Here is a 27765-nt window from a genome sequence, read left to right as displayed (position 1 = left end):
TGATTCCTCATACAACTGAATCAAATCAAATTGAAGGTGCCCCCCCCTCCTTGGTATTTGTATCTCTTCTACCTTTATTTACAGGTCAAAGATAATGCAGGTCAAGCAAAGTATTAAAAATTATATCAGCTCACTTCATGCTCAACCTGGAAGTCCCTAATGAAGCTTTAAAATATTGAAATAGAATGTTTTCTGAAATATTTTCTCCTCTGTTTGTGTTAATGTCCTTCCTTTCTACCTGAATGACATGTTACATACTGTGCATCTCATTGGCTACAGTCTGCAGTACAGACATCTTACCCTGAGTGACTGACAGGTAAACCCGTGTTCCCACAGCTGCACCTCCGCTGATCTCCACACCACACCAGTAGGAACCAGAGTCCCCAGCTGTCAGATTGTTCATGGTCACAGTGAAGACTCGCTGGCCAGGATCATCTCTGATTGACACTTCACCACTTTTCTTTGGAGAGTCAGTGCGTACTATGGGAGTACATGAACTCCAGTCACTCCCATTGCACCAGTATTTCTCATGTTGTTGATACATGTTGTCATAGAAACATGGGATGGTGACAGATCCTCCTCTCTGTACAGACACCGTGTTCAGTGTGGACACACCTGCAGGGACAGTATGAAAATTACCCAGCTGATTAACTCTCACTCCCTCTTACAGCATTTATACACATATTGATAAAGTCAGTATCCGTCTACTGTAGGTTACAGTACATTACTTCCATTTCTGAATTTGAATATTAAAGTTTGTTTTGATTAATCATTGTATTTACTATCACTGAATTTGTAAAGGTTAAGCAGTGTAATAAATTATTAACAGTTTCATTTGTATAAGATTAACCTGCAAAAACCTCCTTTGCTGGTTTGCAGTCAAATAACTTTAAATGTATAGGTCAAACATCAGTAACAAGCCAAACTGACGCTTTTCAATGAAATTCATGAATTAATTTTAAATTCACTTAAACAAACTAAAGGATATTTCATAACATGTTACTTATCATATTTAACCCCCTGAAGTAGCACATTTAAACTGACACTGTTATTTCTCCCAGGTGCCATTTATGCTGTTTATCAAAATAAAAATTTTGGTCCCTCTTATATATTAAAATATTTTCTCCTGTGTTTGTGTTAATGTCCTTCCTTTCTACCTGAATGACATGTTATATACTGTGCATCTCATTGGCTACAGTCTGCAGTATAGACATCCAAAGACATGCTGAGGCTAATTGGAGTTGCTAAATTGCCGGTAGGAGTGCGCATGTGAGTGACTGGTGTGTGAGTGTGTCCTGCGATGGGCTGCCCCCCCATCATGGGTTGTTCCCTGCCTCGTGCCCATTGCTTCCGGGATAGGCTCCTGACCCCCCGTGACCCCGTAGGATAAGCGCTTTGGAAAATGGATGTTTGTGTTAATGTCCTTCCTTTCTGACTGAATGACATGTTACATACTGTGCATCTCATTGGCTACAGTCTACAGTACAGACATCTTACCCTCAGTGACTGACAGGTAAACCCGTGTTCCCACAGCTGCACCTCTGCTGATCTCCACACCACACCAGTGGGAACCAGAGTCCACAGCTGTCAGATTGTTCATGGTTACATTGAAGACTCGCTGATCAGGATCATCTATGATTGACACTTCACCACTTTTCTTTGGAGAGTCACTGCGTACTATGGGAGTACATGAACTCCAGTCACTCCCATTGCACCAGTATTTCTCATGTTTTTTATATATGTTGTCATAGAAACATGGTATGGTGACAGATCCTCCTCTCTGTACAGACACCGTGTTCAGTGTGGACACACCTGCAGGGACAGTATGAAAATTACCCAGCTGATTAACTCTAACTCCCTCTTACACCATTTATACACATTAATAAAAAGTCAGTCCACTGTAGGTTACAGTACTTCATTTAGCAGAATATTATCATTTTGCGGCACAGATACCTGACATGATGATCCCAGTGATAATAAAGAGTCACAGACAGGTACTGATTTATGCCATATATACTCACAACACACAGACACTGGCCACTGTGCTGAGGGTCCCAGCTACTCCCACTACACATGGTGGCCCAAACAATGATAATCACAACAATTAACATTAACACTACAGTTGACATTGGGAGCTGGGATGCAATTCAGCCTCTTCACCAGCCTGTCACTCTGCTGATGGGGGTGGGGGAGGAGGGGGGGGGGGGTCTTCACAATCCCTAGCAGCCAGCTGACCTCACAGAACAGCAGTGTCATGCCCGGCTCGTCCGCTCCTCGTGTGTGCCACGCCCCCTGATTACCCACGTGTATTTCCCTGATCGTCTCCAGCTTTGTCTAGTTACTTTGATTAGTCCTGTGTATTTAAGTCCTGGTCTCCCCAGTTTCCCTTGTCCGTCATTGATGTCAGTCAGTGTCCGATGTTCCCTGTTCCCCGAAACCTTATTAAACCCTCGTTCTGCCCCGTATTTGCCTGTCCGCTTGTTCCTGTTCGCTCGCCTGCCCGACGATCGCCCGCTTTCCCAGCGAGATCGTGACAAGCAGCACCTTGAAGCTTCTCCCCTGGACTCCGTACAGCTACTCTGAAGCCCCAAAGCTCCTAGAGCTGTTTTCTGCCATGGTGGTCAGGTCACACTCTGCTCTGGAACCATGTGACCCTCAGCCCACTTTGTGAAGTAGTCCATGACCACAAGTATGTAGTGATTCCCAGCCTCAGTGTGGGGAAAGGGGCCCAGGACATCGACCCCCACATGCTCCCCTAGGTACAGCTGGAGGGCAGACCGGCACTGCCAGCTAGGACCCCTCTGAGCCGCACATGCAGCACAGCAATGCAGGAACATCTGGGCGTCCTGCTGGCAGCCGGCCAGGTGAAGCGCTGCCACAGCTTCCTCAGCATCTTCTTTACGCCGTACTGCCCGGCACCCAACGGCTCCGTGCACTGACCTCAGCATGAGAGAGCACAGGTGTAGCGCCCCCTTCAGGCCTTTTGCTGGGCCCCAGTTAACAATCACTTGACGGGGGCCCTGAGTTCACTATGGTGTCTGTCTGTAGGCTATATGTTCCCTTCAAAACTAACCCAGGGCTAACATGCCCACCCGAAATACTTTAGTCACCTTATTCAACAACTACACAATATAAAATTATGCAGTTAAATTTAAGAACTTTACTATATAAATTCTAAAATTAAGACGACAAAATATATACAATGTAAACAGTAGTTACAATAGTTCACACTCCATTATTGCCCACTGAAAAACCTAATCTGGCAAATAATTAAACTAAAGAAAAATTGTAGCAGGCCTGATCTGATTGCTCTCTCTATCGTCCTGGAGCCGGAGCAAGTGACTCGTCAGGCACTCGGTCCTTCACCGCTGTGAATCGAATAGCTCTCTCTCTACTCGCAGATGTCCTCTGGAATTTAATAGCTTCAGCAGTAAGCTTGCTGCCAGTGTGGAAGGAAGACATGCAGTCTTATCTCTTCTCCCTCGTATCCCGTATCTCCTGGGTCGATCCCAGCCCTTCACGGGGATTCATGGGATTACTCCCATTGGCAGATATTAAATGAATAACTTATTAAATTATATTTAACAAGCAATAAAAAGAATATAAAACCCAAATGATATAGAGCGTGTGTCAGCTCAGTACATAAGAAATTTAGAAATGAGAGGAGGCCATTCGGCCCATCAAGCTCGTTTGGGGAGAACTTAACTAATACATCAGAGTTGATAAAATTTTATCCAGCTCTAATTAAAAGGAACCAAAGGTAATGCTTGCACTACACTAAGAGGGAGAATATTCCATACTCTAACTACATGATGTGTAAAGAAGTGCTTTCTCAAATCCATTTTAAAATTATTCTACTTTCCACCTATGGCTAATACTGAAGTAGCTATTTGGCTGAACAGCATCCAGACCTGTTAGAATCTTATATACCTGGATCATGTCCCCCCTTAGTCTCCTTTGCTCAAGCATGAAGAGATTCAGTTCAGTTAACCTCTCATTATAAAGCATTCCTCTAAGTCCAGGAATAATTCTTGTAGTCCTACGCTGCACCCTTTTGAAGGCAGCAATGTCCTTTTTAAGGTAAGGTGACCAAACCTACAAACAATAACCTGGGTGGGGTCTTACAGTACCAAGGAATTATATAATTGTAGCATCACCTCCCTTGACTTAAACTCCACACACCTAGAGATGTAACCTAACATGCTATTGGCCTTTTTAATTGTTTCCCCACACTGGTGAGAGTGGGACATGGAGGCATCAACATACACACTGAGGTCTTTCTCATAATCAGTGGAACCCATAAATTGTCTGTACTTTATATTTCTACTCCCTGCATGGATTACCTTACATTTATCTACGTTAAATTTCAGCTACTAGCTATCTGTCCAGCCACTAATTAATTCAAAATCATGTTGTAACCTCTGTACTACTACTGTAGTTCAGTATCTGCTACATCCTCCCCAAAACAATACAAATCAGATTAATCATATACACTTTACCTAAACAAAAGAACCAGATACTGGGTTACACAGGCTCTGAGGCACCAGCAGCTGCTCCCCTGCACCATCCAGTGATCAGCTGCAGCTTAACAGCAGGCCCTCGTGTTCCTCAGGGTGCCCCACTGGGTGTGGTAGGCCTTGTTCTCTGGACCAGAGGCTGATATCGCCTCCCGACCCAGTCACCCTCCTTCATCCAGCTGCTCCCTCACCCTGGCCACCATGGGGCTGCTGTGCTGCTCTGTGATGATCTGCTGGCAAATGAAGTCTTGGTGGTGGCCTGGTTGTCCTGCACTGTGAGCTGCTGCAGGGTCAGCGAGACAGAGTGTCCATGTTTCCATGCAGCTTCCCAGGGTGATGTTGGACCTCAAACTCAAACTCTGCCATTACCTCCAACCAACAGACCAGCTGTCCTTCTGAGTGCCAGAAACTCAGGAGCCACCCAAGTGATTTGTGGTCCTTCTACAACCAGAACCACTGGCCACTGAGGTACAGACGGAAGTTCTTGCCGGCCTAGATAGAAGCTCCCTTCACGGTCCTGCCTGTGATTGCACAGCACCCAGCCCCTCGTTGCTAGTGTCTGTGTCCAGAATGACAAGGAGATGAGGGTCCAGGTACTCTAGCATGGGAACATCGGTGAGCGTCACACAGAGCTGGTTAAAAGCCGCGGCTCAGGCATCTGTCCACGCAAACCACTTCCCTTTTCTGTAGACGGTGCATTGTGTTTGCCATGCTGGCGAAGTCCTTACAAAGTGTTGGTAATATGACACTAACCCCAGGAAGCTGTGCAGCTCTGCTACAGTCTGTGCAGGGGGCCAGTCTCACACAGCAGCCGTCTTCTGCGGGTCGGTGTCCACGCCCTCCCTCTGATGATGTGACCCTGGAAGAGCATCATGCACTGGAGGAGGGAGCACTTCCGGGGGTTCAGCCACAACCCTGCACAGAGGGTCCCTGCAAACACTGTCTTTAAGTTCCACAATGTCTGGGCAAAATCAGCGGCGTGGAGCAGCAGATCATCAGTGTTGATGACACATTAGGTTCAGGTCAGCTGGGACATTAGCCTCCATTAGCCTCTTGAAGGTGACCAGGCTGTTACAGGGGCTGAATGAAACTGACTGATCTGTCATAGCCTGTGACCGATGGTGAACACGGTCTTAGGGTGGTTTACTGGGGACAGTTCGACCTGCCAGTAGCCACTCCGGAGGTCTAAGGAGCTGAACCATGTTGACCCAGTGATGCATGGAAACACATAGGAGTCCTTCCTTGTCACCTCGTTCAATGGTTGATAGTTGAAGCAAAATTAACATGACCCATCCTTTTTGGTGACAAGGTCCGTGCCGCTTACGGACTGTGGGAAGGCTTCATGCCTCCTGTCTGCCTTTTCTTGGATCTGCTGCTCAGACACTTGTAGTTTCACCAGAAGCAGTTGGTGCAGATGCAGATGGGTGAACAGGGCTGATTGCTGTACTGCCACAGTTGCTGCACAGCCTGCACTGTCTATGGAGACGGTCCTGCTGTGGTGCTGCCGTTCAGCACAGTCTGGGCTGGAGTTGCAGTCATGTGGCTGGTGGAGACTTTCCCTCAGGAGCTGTGGGCAGATCTTATCCCCCCACCGGGTGGACGGCTCTCCTCCTCTCTTCCCCCATCGCTATCCCTGGCCACTGCTCTCATGCTGGAGGACCCCCACATCTGTACCCAAAGCAGATGGCTGCCCCCAGCAGATCGATGGCGGCCCCTAGCTATACTAGTAAGTCCAGTCTGATAACACAGGGGTCAGCAGTGCTGGCTAGTCAGACCTCTTGTACCACCGATTGTCCAGTCAGTGTGACTTTCAGCTGCCCCCCCCATGGCCATGCGCACGATGGGTGCAGATCAGCTGTAGGGGTGGGGCTCTGCTTAATAGAGCTCGCAGTGCCTCCTCTTCCAGTGGCATCACCAGGTGCCCCCCATCTTGGGGGACCAGTGATTGGGCCGTGCCACCAGCCGGACCAGTACTTGGGAGGGTTCCAGGGGCCATTACCCACTGTACCGGGGCAGCTTTAGGGGGGTCTTCACTGCGATCGGCCGTGTCCCACGTCATGCTGCTCCCTGCTGAGTTCTGTCACCTTTATCCTCAGGTCTGTCACCAGTGTGGTTCGGGTACCAGAGTCACAGATAAGCACAGGAAGGCTACAAAGATGGGGTTTCCTGATGTCTGCCAGTCATACTCATGTCGCAGCGCTGGGCTCAGAGTTCAGGGGAACCACCCCTTAAGACACCGACTACGCCACCCTGGGAATTGCACCCAGGGAAATAGTTCCTAAGCTAAATGAAACTCCAAGAGAAAGGTACTCAGGTCCGTTATACACGGCAGCAGGAGACGTGACTCCACTTACAATCTTTTATTACAAAGAAATTAATAAAACACCATCCACACGACGAGATAAAACCTCGGGGCTGGTCCACACAGGGTAGGAGGTTAAACAGTTAAACAGCAGATGGCATCCTGAAACAAAACACTACAACTCCCATGCATACACACAATACAACATGCCACCACAAAGTTCCCTTCCTCCCTAATGGCATCCCAATCCCAAAGAATCTTAAAAACACACAAAATAAAATCCCTCACTTTAAACAATTAATCCTCGCAATTAAGCAAGGAATAAAAGGCTACCAATCCCCACATTCAGAATACAAAAAGAGGAGAGAAGACAAAAGCAGAGGCAAAGAGGCAAAGCAGCAGCAACTGCAGGACAGGCAATCCAGACCGCAGCTGTAAAAGCAGGCAGAGCAGCAATGCTTAATGGCGTAGTGATCTCCAACCAGCCGGATAAACTCCCTCCACGTTGCCAAACAGCCGCCTCCAATAAATCCGTCGTATGCAGATCTTTACCACGAAGTCAGGTAACCGGAAGAACCTTGCCAGCGTTCTACCCCCAGCCAACCACTGCCATTTTTATAGGGCGCTACCATGAATTACAATACAAATCGGCCTGCACATTTAAAGGCACAGGTACTTAAAATAGTCATACTACCACAGTCTACCCCCCCCTTTTTAAATCGTCGACCCGACGATGGAATACAAAGTCTAACTCCAGGGTCTAAAAAGGGCAGCAACTGCATTAGACACAGGGTCGAGAGAGCTTACAGTCCCTTGTGCCATCACCCCCGCAGGCCTCGGAAGATGGTAAACGTTAGAGTGTTGGCCTGCCGTTGCTCAGGTTGTCCTTCGCACTTCTACTTCCTGGGAGTGAGGATGACTCATGGCTGGAACCACTCTGGAACTAAGTGGCTGACTCACTACTGATGGAGAAACCACTGAGGGGCCTGGGACTTTAGCAGGCCGCAAAGGAGACTTCTGAGCAGCACATGTCCTTGCCACTGGCCTAGACAGTGAGGAACCAGACACTCCCCCCGGGCCTTCCTGCCTCAACACCACCAGGTCCTCATCATCCGAAGATTCATCTGATGAAAATGTTGACTCCATAGGCAAAGGGTTACCAGGGCAGACACCAGAGACATTTACTATGACCTTCAACAAAATTCGATGGACGTGCCTGACCTGGGTCTGGTCATCCACAGGTGCGATGGCGTAAACTGCTCCACCAGCCTTAGGCGTTTTTAGAACTCGGTACATCACAGAGCTCCACCAATCTCTAATTTTATGACGCCCTCTGGTACTACAATCACGAATGAGTACTAGCTGGCCTTCACTTAGAGGGCGATCTCGAACATACTGGTCATGGTTCTTCTTCCGGCGCTCAGCCGCCATCTTCAACCGTCCCCTGGCCCCATCAAAGGCCAACTGTAGTCGAGTCCGATGTTCTTCAATCCAATCATGGACATGTCCACTCACGGGTTCCGCCACTCTGCCTAGAAGGAAATCAACTGGAAGCCTAGGCTCCTGACCGAACATAAGAAAAAAAGGAGATTCCCCAGTCGCCTGATGGGGAGTAGTGTTATAACAATAAAGCACCTGTGGCAGACAGGAATCCCAATCTCTCTTCCGGGACACAGGCAAAGTACGCAACAAGTTGTGGAGAGTCCTATTAAAGCGTTCGCACTGACCATTGCCCGCCGGATGGTATGGAGTAGTGCGAGATTTCTCGATCCCATAAAGACCGCAAAGCTGCTGGATAAGGGAGCTTTCAAAGTTATGGCCTTGGTCTGAATGTATCCGGGCAGGAACACCAAACTTTGAAAACCATTCAGCTACCAGAACTTGGGCCACGGTGGAGGCGCGTTGATCATGGGTGGGGACAGCCAGAGTGTATTTACTAAAAACATCAGTCATGACCAAGACATTTTCAAGTCCACTCTGGGCAGGCTCTAACACAGTGTAGTCAACTGCTAAAATCTCATTGGGCCGAGAAGCCAACAAATGCCCCATAAAAGTACGAGCTGCTGGATGTGTATCCTTAGCCACTTGGCACCTCTCACATTGTTGACACCACTGGGCTACCTCGGAGGACATACCTGGCCAATAGCACCGCTATTACTCTGCATTAGGATGTTCCTTGCGAGTCCAAAATGGCAAGATTTCCCGAATAACTGGGTCAGCCTGCTGAAGCACACACAAATCAGGGGTAGAGCAAGGAAAAACTGCAATAGCACCTTGGGTTACCTCAGCCTTTCCCCATGACCAAGCTTGCTGTAAGGAATCAGGGAGTAAACTGCCAGGAACCATGGTATCCACTTCTAGTCGGCCCAGTGGGTATTGGCGAGACAACGCATCCGCATTCTGATTGCTTTTCCCAGACCGATACTTGATCTCAAAATCAAAAGATGCCAGTTGCGCCGCCCACCGTTGCTCCATAGCACCCAATTTAGCAGATGACAAATGGCTGAGTGGGTTATTATCAGTATAAACAATGCATTTATGACCTAACAGGTACTCCCTAAATTTCTCCGTCATAGCCCACTTGAGTGCCAAAAATTCTAATTTCATAGAGCTGTAATTGGACATATTCCGCTCTGATGGTCTCAAACCTCGGCTAGCATAGGCAATTGGCCTCACCTGACCTCCTTGCTCCTGGGATAGCACTGCCCCCAAGCCCGCATGGCTTGCATCCACCTCCAGGATAAATGGTAAAGAAAAATCAGCATAGGCAAGCACAGGTGCTGTAGTAAGCTTCAGCTTCAGCCCCTCAAAGCTCTTCTGGCACTCCTCGGTCCAAGTGCTAATCGCACCCTGTGTAGCCCCCTTTAGCTTCTTGCCTCCCAACTCAGCCACCAGTCGGTGCAGAGGGGCTGCCAACTTAGCAAACCCCTCCACAAACCGACGATAGTAACTAGCGAAGCCCAAAAAGGACCTCAGCTCCGTGACAGTAGTGGGACGCTGCCAGTTAGTTACTACCTCTATCTTGCCAGGATCAGTAGAGACGCCCTTGTCGGAAATCACATGGCCCAGGTACTGCACCTTCTGTTGGAAAAATGAACATTTAGAGAGCTTCACCTTCAAGCCCTCCTGGTGAAGCCGTCCCAGCACCAACTCCAGCCGCTGCAGATGTTGTTCAACCGTGGATGAAAAAACCACAATATCATCCAAATACAGCAATAACGACTGACACTGCTGGTCACCGAATATCCTTTGCATCAGTCTCTGAAAGGTGCTGGGGGCATTACAAAGCCCAAAGGGCATCCGGTTCCACTCAAACAGCCCAAAGGGGGTACAGAATGCCGTCTTGGATCTATCTTCCTCCGCAACTGGGACCTGGTTATAACCACTCGCCAAGTCCAGGGTAGAAAACCAGCACGCACTAGTAAGCGCATCCAGGGATTCCTCAATACGTGGCAGAGGAAATGCATCCTTCCTGGTCTTGCCATTCAACTGGCGGTAGTCTACACACATGCGCAGACTACCGTCCTTCTTTTTAACAAGGACAATGGGGGAAGCGTAAGGACTGCAGCTCTCCCGGATCACCTGTGTCTCCAACAGTTGATTAATGTGTTCCTTGACCACCTCATACTCAGACGGGGATATACGCCTATAGCGTTGCCTAACAGGGACATCGTCCAAAAGGGGAATGTCATGGGCTAGCAAGTTGGTACAGCCCACCTCCCCATCCTGAGCTGAAAAAACAGAGATATACCGCCTAAGAAGGGACCTCACCTGAACCTGCTGTTCAGCAGACAGTGAAGAGAGGTCCAAATTATCCACCTGATCCAACATGGCGGGGGCAACTGATAGAGATGCTACATCCGCAGTAACAGAGGGCACTTCGACAACACCAGCAGGTAAGCTGACCACATGAACACTATTCAAAGTACCCATAATGGTACGGGGATACAACACCACGTCAGTAGAACCTACATTTAGTACCGGTACTTAAGCAGTGCCTCCTTTCACCTGGACTAATGCAGGAAAAGCCAGCAACCCACCTGGTAAGCCAGAGAAGGTAGGTTCAAATAACACTGTAGCACTCGCATACTGCTTTGAACAAGTAGCTGCTACCAACTTCATCGTACCACCTAGGACACGACATACCTTCCGGCCACGCACCCTGACTTTACCTGAAGTACCACTGGAGAACTGCACCTCCGAACAATGGCATTGTTGCAATGCCTGCATAACAGGTTCTGGGGCTGCAGATACTGCAGGTGACTCAAATAAACCCAGCCCATGCTGTCCAAAAAGCTCTTGATAGCACCGCCGGATCACATTCATCCCCAAAACACCAGGGACCTGTGGGGATGACTCGCCTGGGGGGTCCCTAACCACTAACACCCCACACTGTGGCATTAACTTACCACAAAGCTCAACCTCCAACTCTAGATAGCCAATATAAGGAATGGCTAATCCATTGGCCGCCCGAAGTTGTAGCCAGTGACAAGCCTGAAGGCGCTCTTGACCCCACTGTCCAAAGTGTTGAATGAAACAACTTTCAGTAATGGTAGACACCATAGACCCAGTGTCGATTAAACAAGGCACTATAACCCCACCCAACACCACATCTAGATGTGGACATAGGGACATCAGTTGAGAGGCAGTGCCTAAACTTGTAGGAACCAACCTGGAGCCAGTAGGAGCCCCATCCGAACCGTGGCTCTGCGATCCGGTGGGCACTAGTTTCCCGACGCTGGCTGTGGGTGAGGCTCTCCTCCAGAAAATGGGGGAGCAGCTGAAGACTGGAACCGAGAAGGAGCCTGAACCCCATCACACTCCCTAGCAATATGCCCAGGCCGCTGACAGCGTCTACAAATGATGGAACTGCTGCGAGGTAAACGACTACGCTGATGAGAGCTCTGCAAGAGCTCAACACTCCGGGTAAGTAGGCGCAATTGCTCTTGCTGGCCCTTTAGTAATTCCCTCAGCTCACGCATCTCAGAACCCCGGACGGAATCACCCCCACCCCGGGGATTACCCTGTACTCCATACTGGATACCACAAGCTGATGGAACAGACTGACTTCGGCCACGACTACTCGGTAAACCTTCTCGCTCCCACCTAATCGCCTCACCCCTTACATCAAGTAAGGTGGCCGTGGGTTGCCTACGCACCATCTGCTTTAACTCCCGACGGAGAGCACCATCCAAAACATGCTCAACAAACTGGTCCCTCAACAAAACGTCAGCATTCAACGTGCCACTGGGGGCCCGCTGCTTCACCTTCTCCATAAGGCCCATCAATGAAAGGGAAAACTCCTGCAGTGTCTCCCCTTCTTGTTGCCTCCGAGAAAAGAAAGCCTCCTGCAAAGCTACATATGGCTCCGAGCACCCATACAACTCCTGCAAAACATCAATTATGCAAGCCGGATCCCCTCGTTCTACACCAGAGCGGTACCTTATCTCCTCACGAGCTTCCCCTTCTAGATGGTCAAATAAAAAGAACGCCTGATCAGACACACCTAAATGCCGCGCCCGCATACATGCCTGTACCTCCTCAAGCCACTCATTCAACCCTATACCAGAACGTCCTCTGAACATGGGGCACTTGCGCTCCCGAGGTACAAACACCACTCGCTCTCCTGCAGGTACTATAGGGCTGGAGAGGGCTGCATGAGGTGCTGAGGTAGAAGGTGTAGCACCCGGTTCAAATATACAAGCAACCTGCTGCTGGCGAAGCTGTTCGTTATCAGTCCGCAACTGCAAAACTAGGTTCCTCAATTCTTGCAATTCTTCCTCCATAATAGCACCATAGAGACCAGGCTGCACAACTGAGTAGCTTGGAGTACCAAACAATGGGTCACTCAAATATCCAGATATTACTTAAAAATAGCCACAAAACCAACTGCTGCTGCCTTGCCTCTTCCAAATTTACAATTCCAAAAAAAAAACATAGAATGGAGCACACGTCTCTGCTGACCGAAGTAAATCCTGCCGACTACGCCAAGTTGTCGCAGCGCTGGGCTCAGAGTTCAGGGGAACCACCCCTTAAGACACCGACTACGCCACCCTGGGAATTGCACCCAGGGAAATAGTTCCTAAGCTAAATGAAACTCCAAGAGAAAGGTACTCAGGTCCGTTATACACGGCAGCAGGAGACGTGACTCCACTTACAATCTTTTATTACAAAGAAATTAATAAAACACCATCCACACGACGAGATAAAACCTCGGGGCTGGTCCACACAGGGTAGGAGGTTAAACAGTTAAACAGCAGATGGCATCCTGAAACAAAACACTACAACTCCCATGCATACACACAATACAACATGCCACCACAAAGTTCCCTTCCTCCCTAATGGCATCCCAATCCCAAAGAATCTTAAAAACACACAAAATAAAATCCCTCACTTTAAACAATTAATCCTCGCAATTAAGCAAGGAATAAAAGGCTACCAATCCCCACATTCAGAATACAAAAAGAGGAGAGAAGACAAAAGCAGAGGCAAAGAGGCAAAGCAGCAGCAACTGCAGGACAGGCAATCCAGACCGCAGCTGTAAAAGCAGGCAGAGCAGCAATGCTTAATGGCGTAGTGATCTCCAACCAGCCGGATAAACTCCCTCCACGTTGCCAAACAGCCGCCTCCAATAAATCCGTCGTATGCAGATCTTTACCACGAAGTCAGGTAACCGGAAGAACCTTGCCAGCGTTCGACCCCCAGCCAACCACTGCCATTTTTATAGGGCGCTACCATAAATTACAATACAAATCGGCCCGCACATTTAAAGGCACAGGTACTTAAAATAGTCATACTGCCACAGTCACAACAGACACACAACACAATACATGGTAAATAAGCAAAGCTATTTACACTATTTACACTGAGGGCACCAGCCCAACATGCGACCTTGCTGTCCGATGGGCCCCCAATGAAACAACTTGTTTTGATTAAATGTTGTACTTACTATCACTGATTATTTAGTATAGAATTAGCCTGCAATAACCTTTTGCTTGCTTACAGTTATTTAAATTTACATTTATATGCCAACAACAGTAACCGACAGCCCAATTGACACTCTTTTACAGTATGTTTATTCATATATTTATGCTTTTATGAATTTAACATTCACTTAAAACTAAACCAAAGATTATTGCTTCTCATATTAAACCCCATGAAGTAGCACATTCATTGTTATTTCTCCCAGGTGTCATTTATGGTGTTGATCAAAACAAAAATTTGGTTCCTCTTGTATATTAAAATATTTTCTCCTGTGTTAGTGTTAATGCCCTTCCTTTAAGTCTCAATGACATGTTACATACTGTGCATCTCATTGGCTACGGTCTGCAGTACAGACATCTTACCTTCAGTGACTGACAGCTGGATCCATGTTCCCACAGCTGCACCTCCGCTGATCTCCACACCACACCAGTAGTAACCAGAGTCCACAGCTGTCAGATTGTTCATAGTCACATTGAAGACTCGTCGATCAGGATCATCTCTGATTGACACTTCATTCCTCTTCTGTAGAGAGTCACCACGTATTATGGGAGTACATGAATCTGAAGAATAATAATCTCTGCACCAGTATTTCACATATGCTTTATAACGGTCTTCATAGGAACATGGGATGGTGACAGATCCTCCTCTCTGTACAGACACCCGTCCCACTGAGGACACACTGTCAGCACCTGTGGGGAAAACAACCAACTGAATTCACATTTTCAGCATCACAGTATCTCTGATTAATATTATATATTATCAGTTTGTGTAACACTTCTACCAGGAGTCATGGCACAGAGAGATTGGTTTAAGAGGACAGTGAGGAGGTGAAACAGCAAGACTGTCATTTTGCCAAAAGAACAAGGGAAAGACACAGGAAAACAAAGCAGATGTGTTCTAGGGGAGGGTCACTCAGCTGCCCATCAGGGGCACATAGCCAAGGTCCACATCATTTACTGACCAGGGCTGGGGGGGGGCAGGATTGAATGGTGTTTCTGTTTCTGAGTTCATCCAGTTTAGGGTCAGTACAGTACAGGGAGCATGGAGCTGATCTGAGGCAGCACAGGATCCTCAAACAACTTAAGCAAGTTCAGTGTAGTTAACATGGTTAACATCCATGTATGTGTTCTAATTGGCTCCCTGCTGAGATCATCTCCATGTATAAACTGGCATCTCCAGTGTCTAAATCCTTCTCCCCTCTTTACATTTGGTTTCACTTATTTCTCAGTTCATGGGAAAGTGTCTCTGTATAATGTACTTTTTCTGGTAAACTCCAACCTGGCTCTTCCCTGTTTCTCATTGATGAAAAGCCTCTTACTTGCTTTATTCCTTGCACTTCACACCATTTAATGTTCTTTAAGGTCACATGAGGTCATCCTCTGATTTATGAGTCACAGCCGTATAAGTTGACAGTCATCTCTGGCATTAAAAAGCTGCTTCTACCCTCTACATGGATACTGTAGTTTCTGGTCGTTCCCAGTGTCTCCTGCTTTATTTTGTTCTTGTTACTGCTGTCTTAGTAACTCTGAGCCTGGAAGCAGCCTGCTGCGCAGTGTAACCTTCTGCCAGCGGATCCAGGATTAAACCAGGATTTAAAAAAGCTGATTGGTTTAAAAGTATAAGAGTGATATCTTAATGTTTTCCAGAGCAGTATAATATAGACCCTTGTGCTGATTGGGAGCCATACAGTGGTTGCATCCGTCCTGGTAATGGCCTGTAAACCAACCCCCCCCCCCCCCCCCAAAATTATCCCACAAAACACACAGACTTCCTTCTTCCGTAAAACTGTTGGGCTCATTTAGTATTTATCTAAGCCGATTTAAGCATAAATGATTTATAGTCAGAATTTAGATAATTACTTACATTCATTGCTGGTTGTGGTTGCAGTTCTCAGACTGATAGTAATATGAACTGGGATCTGCCAGTATCCATCATCATCACACCAGTACCAGCCTGTGTCCTTCCTCTCCAGTCCCCTCATTGTCACACTGAAGACTTTCTTTACTTTGTCATCCCTGATCAGGACAGGCCTCCCATCCAAACCCGAAGAACTTGACACACAGGAGCCCCCCATCCTACACCATGACATTTGACTGTAATAGTATTCATAGTGACACTGAACAGTGACACTGTCTCCTTCCACACCCGTCACCTCCTGTTTGTCCACTGACAGCTCTGAGGAACCTGAACACAGATTAGGAAGGAACACTGTGATATTTACATAACAATAAAATAGTCATGAATATGAGCCAGATATGTTAATATTATACACATAAATTTCATACCCATATGAATCTAAAGCAAAGGACAAAAGGATAAAAAATAAAATTGCTGAACCTAACTGACCTAAAATAGATTTACTCTGATTAAATGTCCGTCAGTGAGAAAAAAAAGTTTTTGTGTCTTTTTCTGAAGTGTTTGTAAACTTCTGGTTTCAACTATTTATTAAAATATTTTCTCTTGTGTTTGTGTTAATGTCCTTCCCTTCTGCCTGAATGACATGTTATATACTGTGCATCTCATTGGCTACAGTCTGCAGTACAGACATCTTACCCTCAGTGACTGACAGGGAAACCCATGTTCCCACAGCTGAACCTCTGCTGATCTCCACACCACACCAGCTGATTAACTCTCACTCCCTCTTACACCATTTATACACATATTCATGAAGTCAGTACCAGTCTACTGTAAATTGCAATACTTTACTCTGCAGAATATTGAAATTTGTTTTTTTATAATTTTGTATTTACTTTTGTATTTAATAAAATAAAAGTGAAATAGATGATTAACTGATCATTTAAAATAAAATTAGCCTGCAGAAACCTCCACTGCTGGTTTACAGTTATTTGCACCTGCAGTATGAAAATTACCCAGCTGATCAACTCTCACTCCCTCTTCCAGCATTCATACACATTAATAAAAAGTCAGACCACTGTAGGTTACAGTACTTCATTTAGCAGAATATTATAATTTTGCGTCACAGATACCAGACATGGTGATCCCAGTGATAATAAAGAGTCACAGACAGGTACTAATTTATGCCATATATACTCACAACACACAGACACTGGCCACTGTGCTGAGGGTCCCAGCTACTCTCACTACACATGGTGGCCCAAACAACGATAATTACAACAATTAACATTAACACTATACCTGACATTAACATGCGGCAAAATAACAACACAATACATGGTAAATACACAGAGCTATTTACATCATTCACACTATTTACACTGCTGGCACCGGTCCAGCACGCCACTGCGCTGCCCGACAGGAATCCCCAGTGCTACACTGCCCCCCTTCTGGGAGGGACCCAACCTGGTACCCCCCCAAAGTCCTGGCAGTGCTCCAGACAGCACTGAGCCCTCTGTGGCCACTGGGCCCCAGGTTCCCCGCCGTCCTCCTCAGTTCCTGCTGCTGGGAAACTCATCCCAGGTCCTGCTGATGGTTTCTCCAAGTGGGCCAAGGGTTGGTATGGAGCCAGCTGGTCTCTATGCAACATGACAGTCCTGCTTCATAGATTCACTTCAGGACCTCCGGGGGTCCCTCCAGTGGCTGTCCAGCTTGGGCAACCACCCCTTTTTCCTGATGGGCCAGTACACCCAGAGTCCCCAGCCTGGGAGACCTGTCCCCAGCAGCGGATGTCATAGGCTCACCTCTGTATGACTCTGGCCATGTCCTGATGTTACCTGGCCAGCTCATGCACGGTCCGCACATGGTCCTGGAGCTGGAGCAGATAATCCAGTCCTGGTGTCTCCGGCAGCTCCAGGCCAGGGGGTGAGGCAAACACCAGCTCTACCTGGGTCCACAGCCTACAGCTATACAAAAGGGAAGCTGGGGCACAGCCAGTGCCAGTGAGTGTCCCAATCATGCTGGTGCTCACCAACGAGGATTGTCTGCTAGGGAGCTCAGATGCGATTCAGCCTCTTCACCAGCCTGTCACTCTGCTGATGGGGGTGTGTGTGTGGGGAGGGGGGGCAGGGGTCTTCACAATCCCTAGCAGCCAGCTGACCTCACAGAACACCAGCACCTTGAAGTTTCTCTCCTGGACACTGTACAGCTGCTCTGAAGCCCCAAAGCTCCTAGAGCTGTTTTCTGCCATGGTGGTCAGGTCACACTCTGCTCTGGAACCATGTAACCCTCAGCCCACTTTGTGAAGTAGTCCATGACCACAAGTATGTAATGATTCCTGGCCTCAGTGTGGGGAAAGGGGCCCAGGACATCGACCCCCACATGCTCCCCTAGGTACAGCTGGAGGGCAGACCGGCACTGCCAGCTAGGACCCCTCTGAGCCGCACATGCAGCACAGCAATGCAGGAACATCTGGGCGTCCTGCTGGCAGCCGGCCAGGTGAAGCGCTGCCACAGCTTCCTCAGCATCTTCTTTACGCCGTACTGCCCGGCCCCGACGGCTCCGTGCACTGAAATCAGCATGAGAGAGCACAGGTGTAGCGCCCCCTTCAGGCCTTTTGCTGGGCCCCAGTTAACAATCACTTGACGGGGGGGCTGAGTTCACTATGGTGTCTGTCTGTAGGCTATATTCTCCCTTCAAAATTAACGCAGGGCTAACATGCCCACCCTAAATACTTTCGTCACCTTATTTAACGACTACGCAATATAATACAATGAAGTTAAATTTAAGAACTTTACTATATAAATTCTAAAATTAAGACGACAAAATATATACAATGTAAACAGTAGCTACAATAGTTCACACTCCATTATTGCCCACTGAAAAACCTAAGCTGGCAAATAATTAAACTAAAGAAAAATTGTAGCAGGCCTGATCTGATTGCTCTCTCGATCGTCCTGGAGCCGGAGCAAGTGACTCGTCAGGCACTCGGTCCTTCACCGCCGTGAATCGAATAGCTCTCTCTCTACTCGCAGATGTCCTCTGGAATTTAGTAGCTTCAGCAGTAAGCTTGCTGCGAGTGTGGAAGGAAGACATGCAGTATTATCGCTTCTCCCTCATATCCCGTATCTCCTGGGTCAATCCCAGCCCTTTACGGGGATTCATGGGATTACTCCCATTGGCAGATATTAAATGAATAACTTATTAAATTATATTTAACAAGCAATAAAAAGAATATAAAACCCAAATGATATAGAGCGTGTGTCAGCTCAGTACATAAGAAATTTACAAATGAGAGGAGGCCATTCGGCCCATCAAGCTCGTTTGGGGAGAACTTAACTAATACATCAGAGATGATAAAATTTTATCCAGCTCTAATTAAAAGGAACCAAAGGTAATGCTTGCACTACACTAAGAGGGAGAATATTCCATACTCTAACTACATGATGTGTAAAGAAGTGCTTTCTCAAATCCATTTTAAAATTATTCTAATTTCCACCTATGGCTAATACTGAAGTAGCTATTTGGCTGAACAGCATCCAGACCTGTTAGAATCTTATATACCTGGATCATGTCCCCCTTAGTCTCCTTTGCTCGAGCATGAAAAGATTCAGCTCAGCTAACCTCTCATTATAAAGCATTCCTCTAAGTCCAGGAATAATTCTTCTAGCCCTACGCTGCACCCTTTTGAAGGCAGCAATGTCCTTTTTAAGGTATGGTGACCAAACCTGCACACAATAATCTGGGTGGGGTCTTACAGTACCAAGGAATTATATAATTGTAGCATCACCTCCCTTGACTTAAACTCCACACACCTAGAGATGTAACCTAACATGCTATTGGCCTTTTTAATTGTTTCCCCACACTGGTGAGAGTGGGACATGGAGGCATCAACATACACACTGAGGTTTTTCTCATAATCAGTGGAACCCATAAATTGTCTGTACTTTATATTTCTACTCCCTGCATGGATTACCTTACATTTATCTACGTTAAATTTCAGCTACTAGCTATCTGTCCAGCCACTAATTCAAAATCATGTTGTAGCCTCTGTGCTGCTAGTTTAGCATCTGCTGCATCCTCCCCAAAATTATACAAATCAGATTAAATATATACACTTTACCTAAACAAAAGAACCAGACACTGGGTTACACAGGCTCTGGGGCACCAGCAGCTGCTCCCCTGCACCATCCAGCGATCAGCTGAGGCTTAACAGCAGGCCCTCGTGTTCCTCAGGGTGCCCCACTGGGTGTGATAGACCTTGTTCTCTGGACCAGAGGCTGATATCACCTCCCGACCCAGTCACCCTCCTTCATCCAGCTGCTCCCTCACCCTGGCCAGCATGGGGCTGCTGTGCTGCTCTGTGATGATCTGCTGGCAAATGAAGTCTTGGTGGTGGCCTGGTTCTCTTGCACTGTGAGCTGCTTCAGGGTCAGTGAGACAGAGTGTCCACGTTTCCATGCAGCTTCCCAGGGTGATGTTGGACCTCAAAGTCAAACTCTGCCATTACCTCCAACCAACAGACCAGCTGTCCCTCTGAGTACCAGAAACTCAGGACCCCCAAGTGATTTGTGGTCCTTCCACAACCAGAACCACTGGCCACTGAGGTACAGATGGAAGTTCTTGCCGGCCTAGATAGAAGCTCCCTTCACGGTCCTGCCTGTGATTGCACAGCACCCAGCCCCTCGTTGCTAGTGTCCGTGTCCAGAATGACAAGGAGATGAGGGTCCAGGTACTCTAGCATGGGAACATCGGTGAGTGTCACACAGAGCTGGTTAAAAGCCGCGGCTCAGGCATCTGTCCACGCAAAGCCACTTCCCTTTTCTGTAGACGGTGCATTGTGTTTGCCATGCTGGCGAAGTCCTTAACAAAGTGTTGGTAATATGACACTAACCCCAGGAAGCTGTGCAGCTCTGCTACAGTCTGTGCAGGGGGCCAGTCTGACACAGCGGCCGTCTTTTGTGGGTCGGTGGCCACGCCCTCCCTCTAATGATTTGGCCCTGGAAGAGCATCATGCACTGGAGGAGGGAGCACTTCCGGGGGTTCAGCCACAACCCTGCGCAGAGGGTCCCTGCAAACACTGTCTTTAAGTTCCACAATGTCTGGGCAAAATCAGCGGCATTGAGCAGCAGATCATCAATGTTGATGACACACTAGGTGCAGGTCAGCTGGGACATTAGCCTCCATTAGCCTCTCGAAGGTGACCAGGCTGTTACACAGGCTGAATGAAACTGAGCAGAAGTGTCATAGCCTGTGACCGATGGTGAACACGGTCTTAGGGTGGTTTACTGGGGACAGTTCGACCTGCCAGTAGCCACTCCAGAGGTCTAAGGAGCTGAACCATGTTGACCCAGTGATGCATGGAAGCACATAGGAGTCCTTCCTTGTCACCACATTCAATGCTTGATAGTTGAAGTGAAAGCAACATGATCCGTCCTTGTTGGTGACAAGGTCTGGCTGTGCCGCTTACGGACTGTGGGAAGGCTTGATGACTCCTATCTGCCAGTTATTGGATCTGCTGCTCAGACACTTGCAGTTTCACCAGAAGCAGTCGATGTGGATGCAGATAGATGAACAGGGCTGATTGCTGTACTGCCACAGTTGCTGCACAGCCTGCACTGTCTATGGAGACGGTCCTGCTGTGGTTCTGCCGTTCAGCACAGTCTGGACTGGAGTTGCAGTCGTGTGGCTGGTGGAGACTTTCCCTCAGGAGCTGTGGGCAGATCTTTTCCCCCCACCGGGTGGACGGCTCTCCTCCTCTCTTCCCCCATCGCTATCCCTGGCCGCTGCTGGCCACTGCTCTCATACTGGAGGACCCCCACATCTGTACCCAAAGCAGAGGGCTGCCCCCAGCAGATCGATGGCGGCCCCTAGCTATACTAGTAGATCCAGTCTGATGACACAGGGGTCAGCAGTGCTGACTAGTCAGACCTCTTGTACCACCGATTGTCCTGTCAGCGTGACTTTCAGCTGCCCCTCCCCCATGGCCATGCGCACGATGGGTGCAGCTCAGCTGTAGGGGTGGGGCTCTGCTAAATAGAGCTTGCAGTACCTCCTCTTCCAGTGGCATCGCCAGGTGCCCCCCATCTTGAGGGACCAGTGATTGGGCTGTGCCACCAGGCGGACCTGTACGAGGGAGGGTTCCAGGGGCCATTACCCACTGTACCGGGGCAGCTTTAGGGGGGTCTTCACTGCGATCGGCCGTGTCCCACGTCATGCTGCTCCCTGCTGAGTTCTGTCACCTTTATCCTCAGGTCTGACACCAGTGTGGTTCAGGTACCAGAGTCACAGATAAGCACAGGAAGGCTACAAAGATGGGGTTTCCTGATGTCTGCCAGTCATACTCACAACAGACACACAACACAATACATGATAAATAAGCAGAGCTATTTACACTATTTACACTGATGGCACCAGCCCAACATGCGACCTTGCTGTCCGATGGGCCCCCAATGAAACAACTTGTTTTGATTAAATGTTGTACTTACTATCACTGAATTTGCAAAAATAAAAGTTTAATGAATGATTAACTGATTATAGTATAGAATTAGCCTGCAATATCCCGTTTTGCTTTCCTGTTTATTTCGATTTCCATGTATATGCCAACAACAGTAACCGACAGCCCAACTGAGCCTCTTTTACTGTATGTTTATTTATATATTCATGCTTTTATGAATTTAACATTCACTTAAAACTAAACCAAAGAATATTGCTTCTCCTATTAAACCCTCTGAAGTAGCACATTCATTGTTATTTCTCCCAGGTGTCATTTATGGTGTTGATCAAAACTAAAATTTGGTTCCTCTTGTATATTAAAATATTTTCTCCTGTGTTAGTGTTAATGCCCTTCCTTTAAGTCTCAATGACATGTTACATACTGTGCATCTCATTGGCTACGGTCTGCAGTACAGACATCTTACCTTCAGTGACTGACAGCTGGATCCATGTTCCCACAGCTGCACCTCCGCTGATCTCCACACCACACCAGTAGTAATCAGAATCCCCAGGTTTCAGATTGTTCATGCTCACAGTGAAGACTTGCTGGTTAGGATCATCTCTGATTGACACATCATCCTTCATCTGTGGAGAGTCACTGCGTACGATGGGAGTACATGAATCTGAAGAATAATAATCTCTGCACCAGTATTTCACATGTTGCTGATATATCTTCTCATAGAAACATGGGATGGTGACAGATCCTCCTCTCTGTACAGTCACTCGTCCCACTGAGGAAACACTGTCAGCACCTGTGGGGAAAACAACCAACTGAATTCACATTTTCAGCATCACAGTATCTCTGGTTAATATTATATATTATCAGTTTGTGTAACACTTGTACCAGGAGTCATGGCACAGAGAGATTGGTTTAAGAGGACAGTGAGGAGGTGAAACAGCAAGACTGTCATTTTGCCATAAGAACAAGGGAAAGACACAGAAAAACAAAGCAGGTGTGTTCTAGGGGAGGGTCACTCAGCTATCATCCCCATCAGGGGCACATAGCCAAGGTCCACATCATTAACTCGTTAACTGACCTGGGGTGGGGGGGGACTGGATTGAATTGTTTCAGTGCAGCATTTGCCATTTGGGCAGCCCTGTTTTAGGGTCTGAGTGGAAAATCAGTAGCTTAAGTCACTGGTAATAAAGGCACAGTGAGGAGAATGAATGGGATCATCACTTTGTGGTGACCAGACCCCTTTAACACTAAGGCTGTAATTGTAAATACACTGAACAAAAATATAAACGCAACACTTTTGTTTTTGCTCCCATTTTTCATGAGATGGACTTAAAGATCTAAAATGCATTCCAGATACACAATATTACCATTCCTCTCAAACATTTCTCACAAATCAGTCTAAATGTGTGATAGTGAGCACTTCTGCTTTGCTGAGATAATCCATCCCACCTCACAGGTGTGCCACATCAAGATGCTGATCTGACATCATGGGTAGTGCACAGGTGTACCTTATACTGCCCACAATAAAAGGCCACCCTGGAATGTGCAGTTTTGTCTCACAGCAAAATGCCACAGATGCCACAAGCATTGAGGGAGCGTGCAATTGGCATGCGGACAGCAGGAATGTCAACCAGATCTGTTGCTCGTGCATTGAATGTTCATTTCTCAACCATAAGCCGTCTCCAAAGGCGTTTCAGAGAATATGGCAGTACATCCAACCGGCCTCACAACCGCAGACCACGTGTAACCACACCAGCCCAGGACCTCCACATCCAGCAGGTTCACCTCCAAGATCGTCTGAGACCAGCCACTCAGACAGCTGCTGAAACAATTGGTTTGCATAACCAAACACTTTCTGCACAAACTGTCAGAAACCGTCTCAGGGAAGCTCAACTGCATGCTCGTCGTCCTCATCGGGGTCTTGACCTGACTCCAGCTCGTCGCCGTAACAGACTTGAGTGGGCAAATGCGCACATTCGATGGCGTCTGGCACGTTGGAGAGGTGTTCTCTTCACGGATGGATCTCGGTTTGCATTGTTCAGGGCAGATGGCAGACAGCATGTGTGGCGTCGTGTGGGTGAGCGCTTTGCTGATGTCAATGTTGTGGATCGAGTGGCCCATGGTGGTGGTGGGGTTATGGTATGGGCAGGCATCTGTTATGGACGAAGAACACGGGTGTATTTTATTGATGGCATTTTGAATGCACAGAGATACCGTGATGAGATCCTGAGGCCCATTGTTGTGCCATACATCCATGAACATCACCTCAGGTTTCAGCAAGATAATGCACGGCCCCATGTTGCAAGGATCTGTACACAGTTCTTGGAAGCTGAAAATGTCCCAGTTCTTGCATGGCCAGCATACTCACCGGACATGTCACCCGTTGAGCATGTTTGGGATGTGCTTGACCGGCGTATACGACAGCGTGTACCAGTTCCCACTAATATCCAACAACTTCGCACAGCCATTGAAGAGGAGTGGACCAACATTCCACAGGCCACAATTGACAATCTGATAAACTCTATGCGAAGAAGATGTGTTGCATTGCATGAGGCAAATGGTGGTCACACCAGATACTGACCGGTTCTGAGTCCCCAGACCCCCAATAAAGCAAAAAACTGCACATTCCAGGGTGGCCTTTTATTGTGGGCAGTATAAGGTACACCTGTGCACTATCCATGATGTCAGATCAGCATCTTGATGTGGCACACCTGTGAGGTGGGATGGATTATCTCAGCAAAGCAGAAGTGCTCACTATCACACATTTAGACTGATTTGTGAGAAATGTTTGAGAGAAATGGTAATATTTTGCATCTGGAATGAATTGTAGATATTTAAGTCCATCTCATGAAAAATGGGAGCAGAAACAAGAGTGTTGCGTTTATATTTTTGTTCAGTGTACATCAAATTCAGTCATTTTTTGACTTTTGAATGGCATACGGTAAGTACTGAACTGCATTTTAGCTTAGTGATCCATCTTCCACATGCGTATCCAGTACAGAGTCAGTGGAGCTGATCTGAGGCAGTACAGGGCACAAGGCAGGGAAACACCCAGGACAGGATGCCAGTCTGTCACAAAGGCAGGGGAACACCCAGGACTGGATGCCAGTCTGTCACAAAGGCAGGGGAACACCCAGGACAGGATGCCAGTCTGTCATAAAGGCAGGGGAACACCCAGCACAGGATGGCAGTCTGTCACAAAGGCAGGGGAACACCGAGGACAGGATGCCAGTCTGTCACAAAGACAGGGGAACACCCAGGACAGGATGCCAGTCAGTCACAAAGGCAGGGGAACACCCAGGACAGGATGCCAGTCTGTCACAAAGGCAGGAGAACACCCAGGACAGGATGCCAGTCTGTCACAAAGGCAGGGGAACACCCAGGACTGGATGCCAGTCTGTCACAAAGGCAGGGGAACACCCAGGACAGGATGCCAGTCTGTCACAAAGGCAGGGGAACACCCAGGACAGGATGCCAGTCTGTCACAAAGGCAGAGGAACACCCAGGACGGGATGCCAGTCTGTCACAAAGGCAGGGGAACACCCAGGACAGGATGCCAGTCTGTCACAAAGGCAGGGGAACACCCAGGACTGGATGCCAGTCTGTCACAAAGGCAGGGGAACACCCAGGACAGGATGCCAGTCTGTCACAAAGGCAGGGGAACACCCAGGATAGGATGCCAGTCTGTCACAAAGGCAGGGGAACACCCAGGACAGGATGCCAGTCTGTCACAAAGGCAGGGGAACACCCAGGACAGGATGCCAGTCTGTCACAAAGTTCTCTTAGGAATCCATTCCTGTCAGATTTCCTGTTCCTTTAACTACGCATGGCTATATCTGCAAATCTGAATATTTTTCTGATTAGCATTCTGGTCAAAATATCGCGTGACGTGCCGTAAGGTTTGGGGAGGGATTGTCCTGATCATTGTGCGGCTGCCTTCGACTCCGCCTCCCGGACCTGGCCAGGCCCTGAGCCTCGACGCTACTTCCGCCTTTATGATTGAAAAAGCCGTGGTGGGAGAGTAGCAGCAGCTCTGCGCTTGGTTGGTTTTTGTTGTTGGTTTGATTGCATTCTTTTGGATTACTGGTTTTCGTCTCTTGCCTTATCCCTCTGTACCTTTGCCTTCGGTTTTGACTGCTTTCTGGTTTGTGATCTCTTGCCTTCCTCCTGACTACTCTCTTTGCCTCGCCCCTTTGGTTACTGTGTTTCGGCTTTGGTGTGTTCTGTATGTTCATTTCTGTTAAGTGCGTAGGGAGTGACTGCTATTTTGTTTTGTGTATGTGTGGCTTATTCTGTGTTTTGGTTAGGGAATTAGGATTAGTCTGTGTCATTTCTTTTCTCATCTTTTTCGTTTTGTTTAGAATTAGTTTAGTCGTGGACGGGTTCGGTAGTGCTGTTTTGTTTATTGTTTTGGCGGTGTCACTCCTGAAGTTTGTTGCCCTATTGTTTGTGAAGGTCTTTGTGAATAAATATAAAAAAATACAAAAAAATATCCCTTTGTGTCCCGTGTTCCCTTTTCCCATACCCTGGTTGTCTCGTTTTCCCCTCTCCTTTCCCTTTACCTTTCTGACGGTCCTCAATCCTAGACTGAGGATCGTAACAATCGTGTATAATATAATTCTGACATACTGTTGTTAATATATAATTCACTCCAACCTAAATCCATAAGACAAAGTTGGGTGCAGAATTCCATGCTATCTAGGTATATGAATTTATACACACATCAGCCACAAGACAGAATAAGACCATTCCTGTATACTGCTGCCACATAGTGGACAAAAAGAAGACTGCAGTCAGTTCTGAAATCATCCGGTCAGTCTACATTTAACCTCTGCACTCAAACAGGAAGTGACAAAAACCATAATAGGTGATCCCTTGTTCTGCATTTAATGAAAAAGAGAGAGTGGTAAGGAGCTTATGCTGATACTGTAGATTACCTCAGCACCACACTGGTTTGGATGGAGTGGAACAGTATTACGTATTTTTTTTCCAGTGACTGAAGGTCATTACCAATCCTTCACTGCCCCAGTGAAACCCGTTGCTCAGCAGTCTGACAGGGCAGCCACCAGAGGCTGCAGCCCCATGGCTGATGATTTTAGAGCAGCTGAACTGAAACTCCTCTGACGTGTGGAGATTGAGTCTCCCTGAAGAGTACGCTTGTCTTGAAGCTCTACCTATCAACAGTAGGTTGGTGTAGCTCACACCTTAGTTTGACACAAGCCTAATTAGGATAGGAAGCCGCCTACACACATGCCATGGCAGAGCCCAGGATGCAGTGTTAGTGAAGACTGGTAAGAGACAGGAGAATCACTGGGGAATCATTTATAAGTGTCTCACTACAAGAGTGTTGTACCTAGATGTCATGCTTAGCCTTGACACAGACTCATTCCTCGTCATTCTGTAACTGTACTGCATGGAGAGGGAAGCCAGGGCACCAATTTTAAGGGAGCCACTGTAGTACTGAGCTGAGAGGCTCTTAATGCTTTAGGATCCTCTATAAAGGAGCAACTGGCAGCCCAGAAAATCACTTCCCGCATTAATCCACCTAGTGCTCCACCTGCTCAGTGAAGGCAGCCTTGTATAGCACCTTAATCCCACATGCTGCGGACTGTACTAGCTAAGGAAGAAGGGATTAAGTGTCCTTGGATGTAGCT

General features: G+C 47.6%; 1 protein-coding gene across 1 annotated transcript in view; it reads right to left on the bottom strand.

Annotated features, from left to right (window-relative positions):
• Positions 1-27765, bottom strand: part of LOC125739920 (uncharacterized) — a 645903-nt gene that overhangs the window by 96767 nt on the left and 521371 nt on the right. The window contains exon 22 of the mRNA XM_049010480.1: positions 14166-14492. Coding sequence (XP_048866437.1) covers positions 14166-14492 — 327 coding nt within the window. The remainder of the gene's footprint in view (positions 1-14165; positions 14493-27765) is intronic.

This window comes from Brienomyrus brachyistius, chromosome 4, assembly GCF_023856365.1.
Source record: "Brienomyrus brachyistius isolate T26 chromosome 4, BBRACH_0.4, whole genome shotgun sequence".
NCBI classification, from domain to species: domain Eukaryota; kingdom Metazoa; phylum Chordata; class Actinopteri; order Osteoglossiformes; family Mormyridae; genus Brienomyrus; species Brienomyrus brachyistius.
The sequence above is the reverse complement of the archived record's forward strand: the minus strand, read 5'-3'. Positions and strand labels throughout refer to the sequence as shown.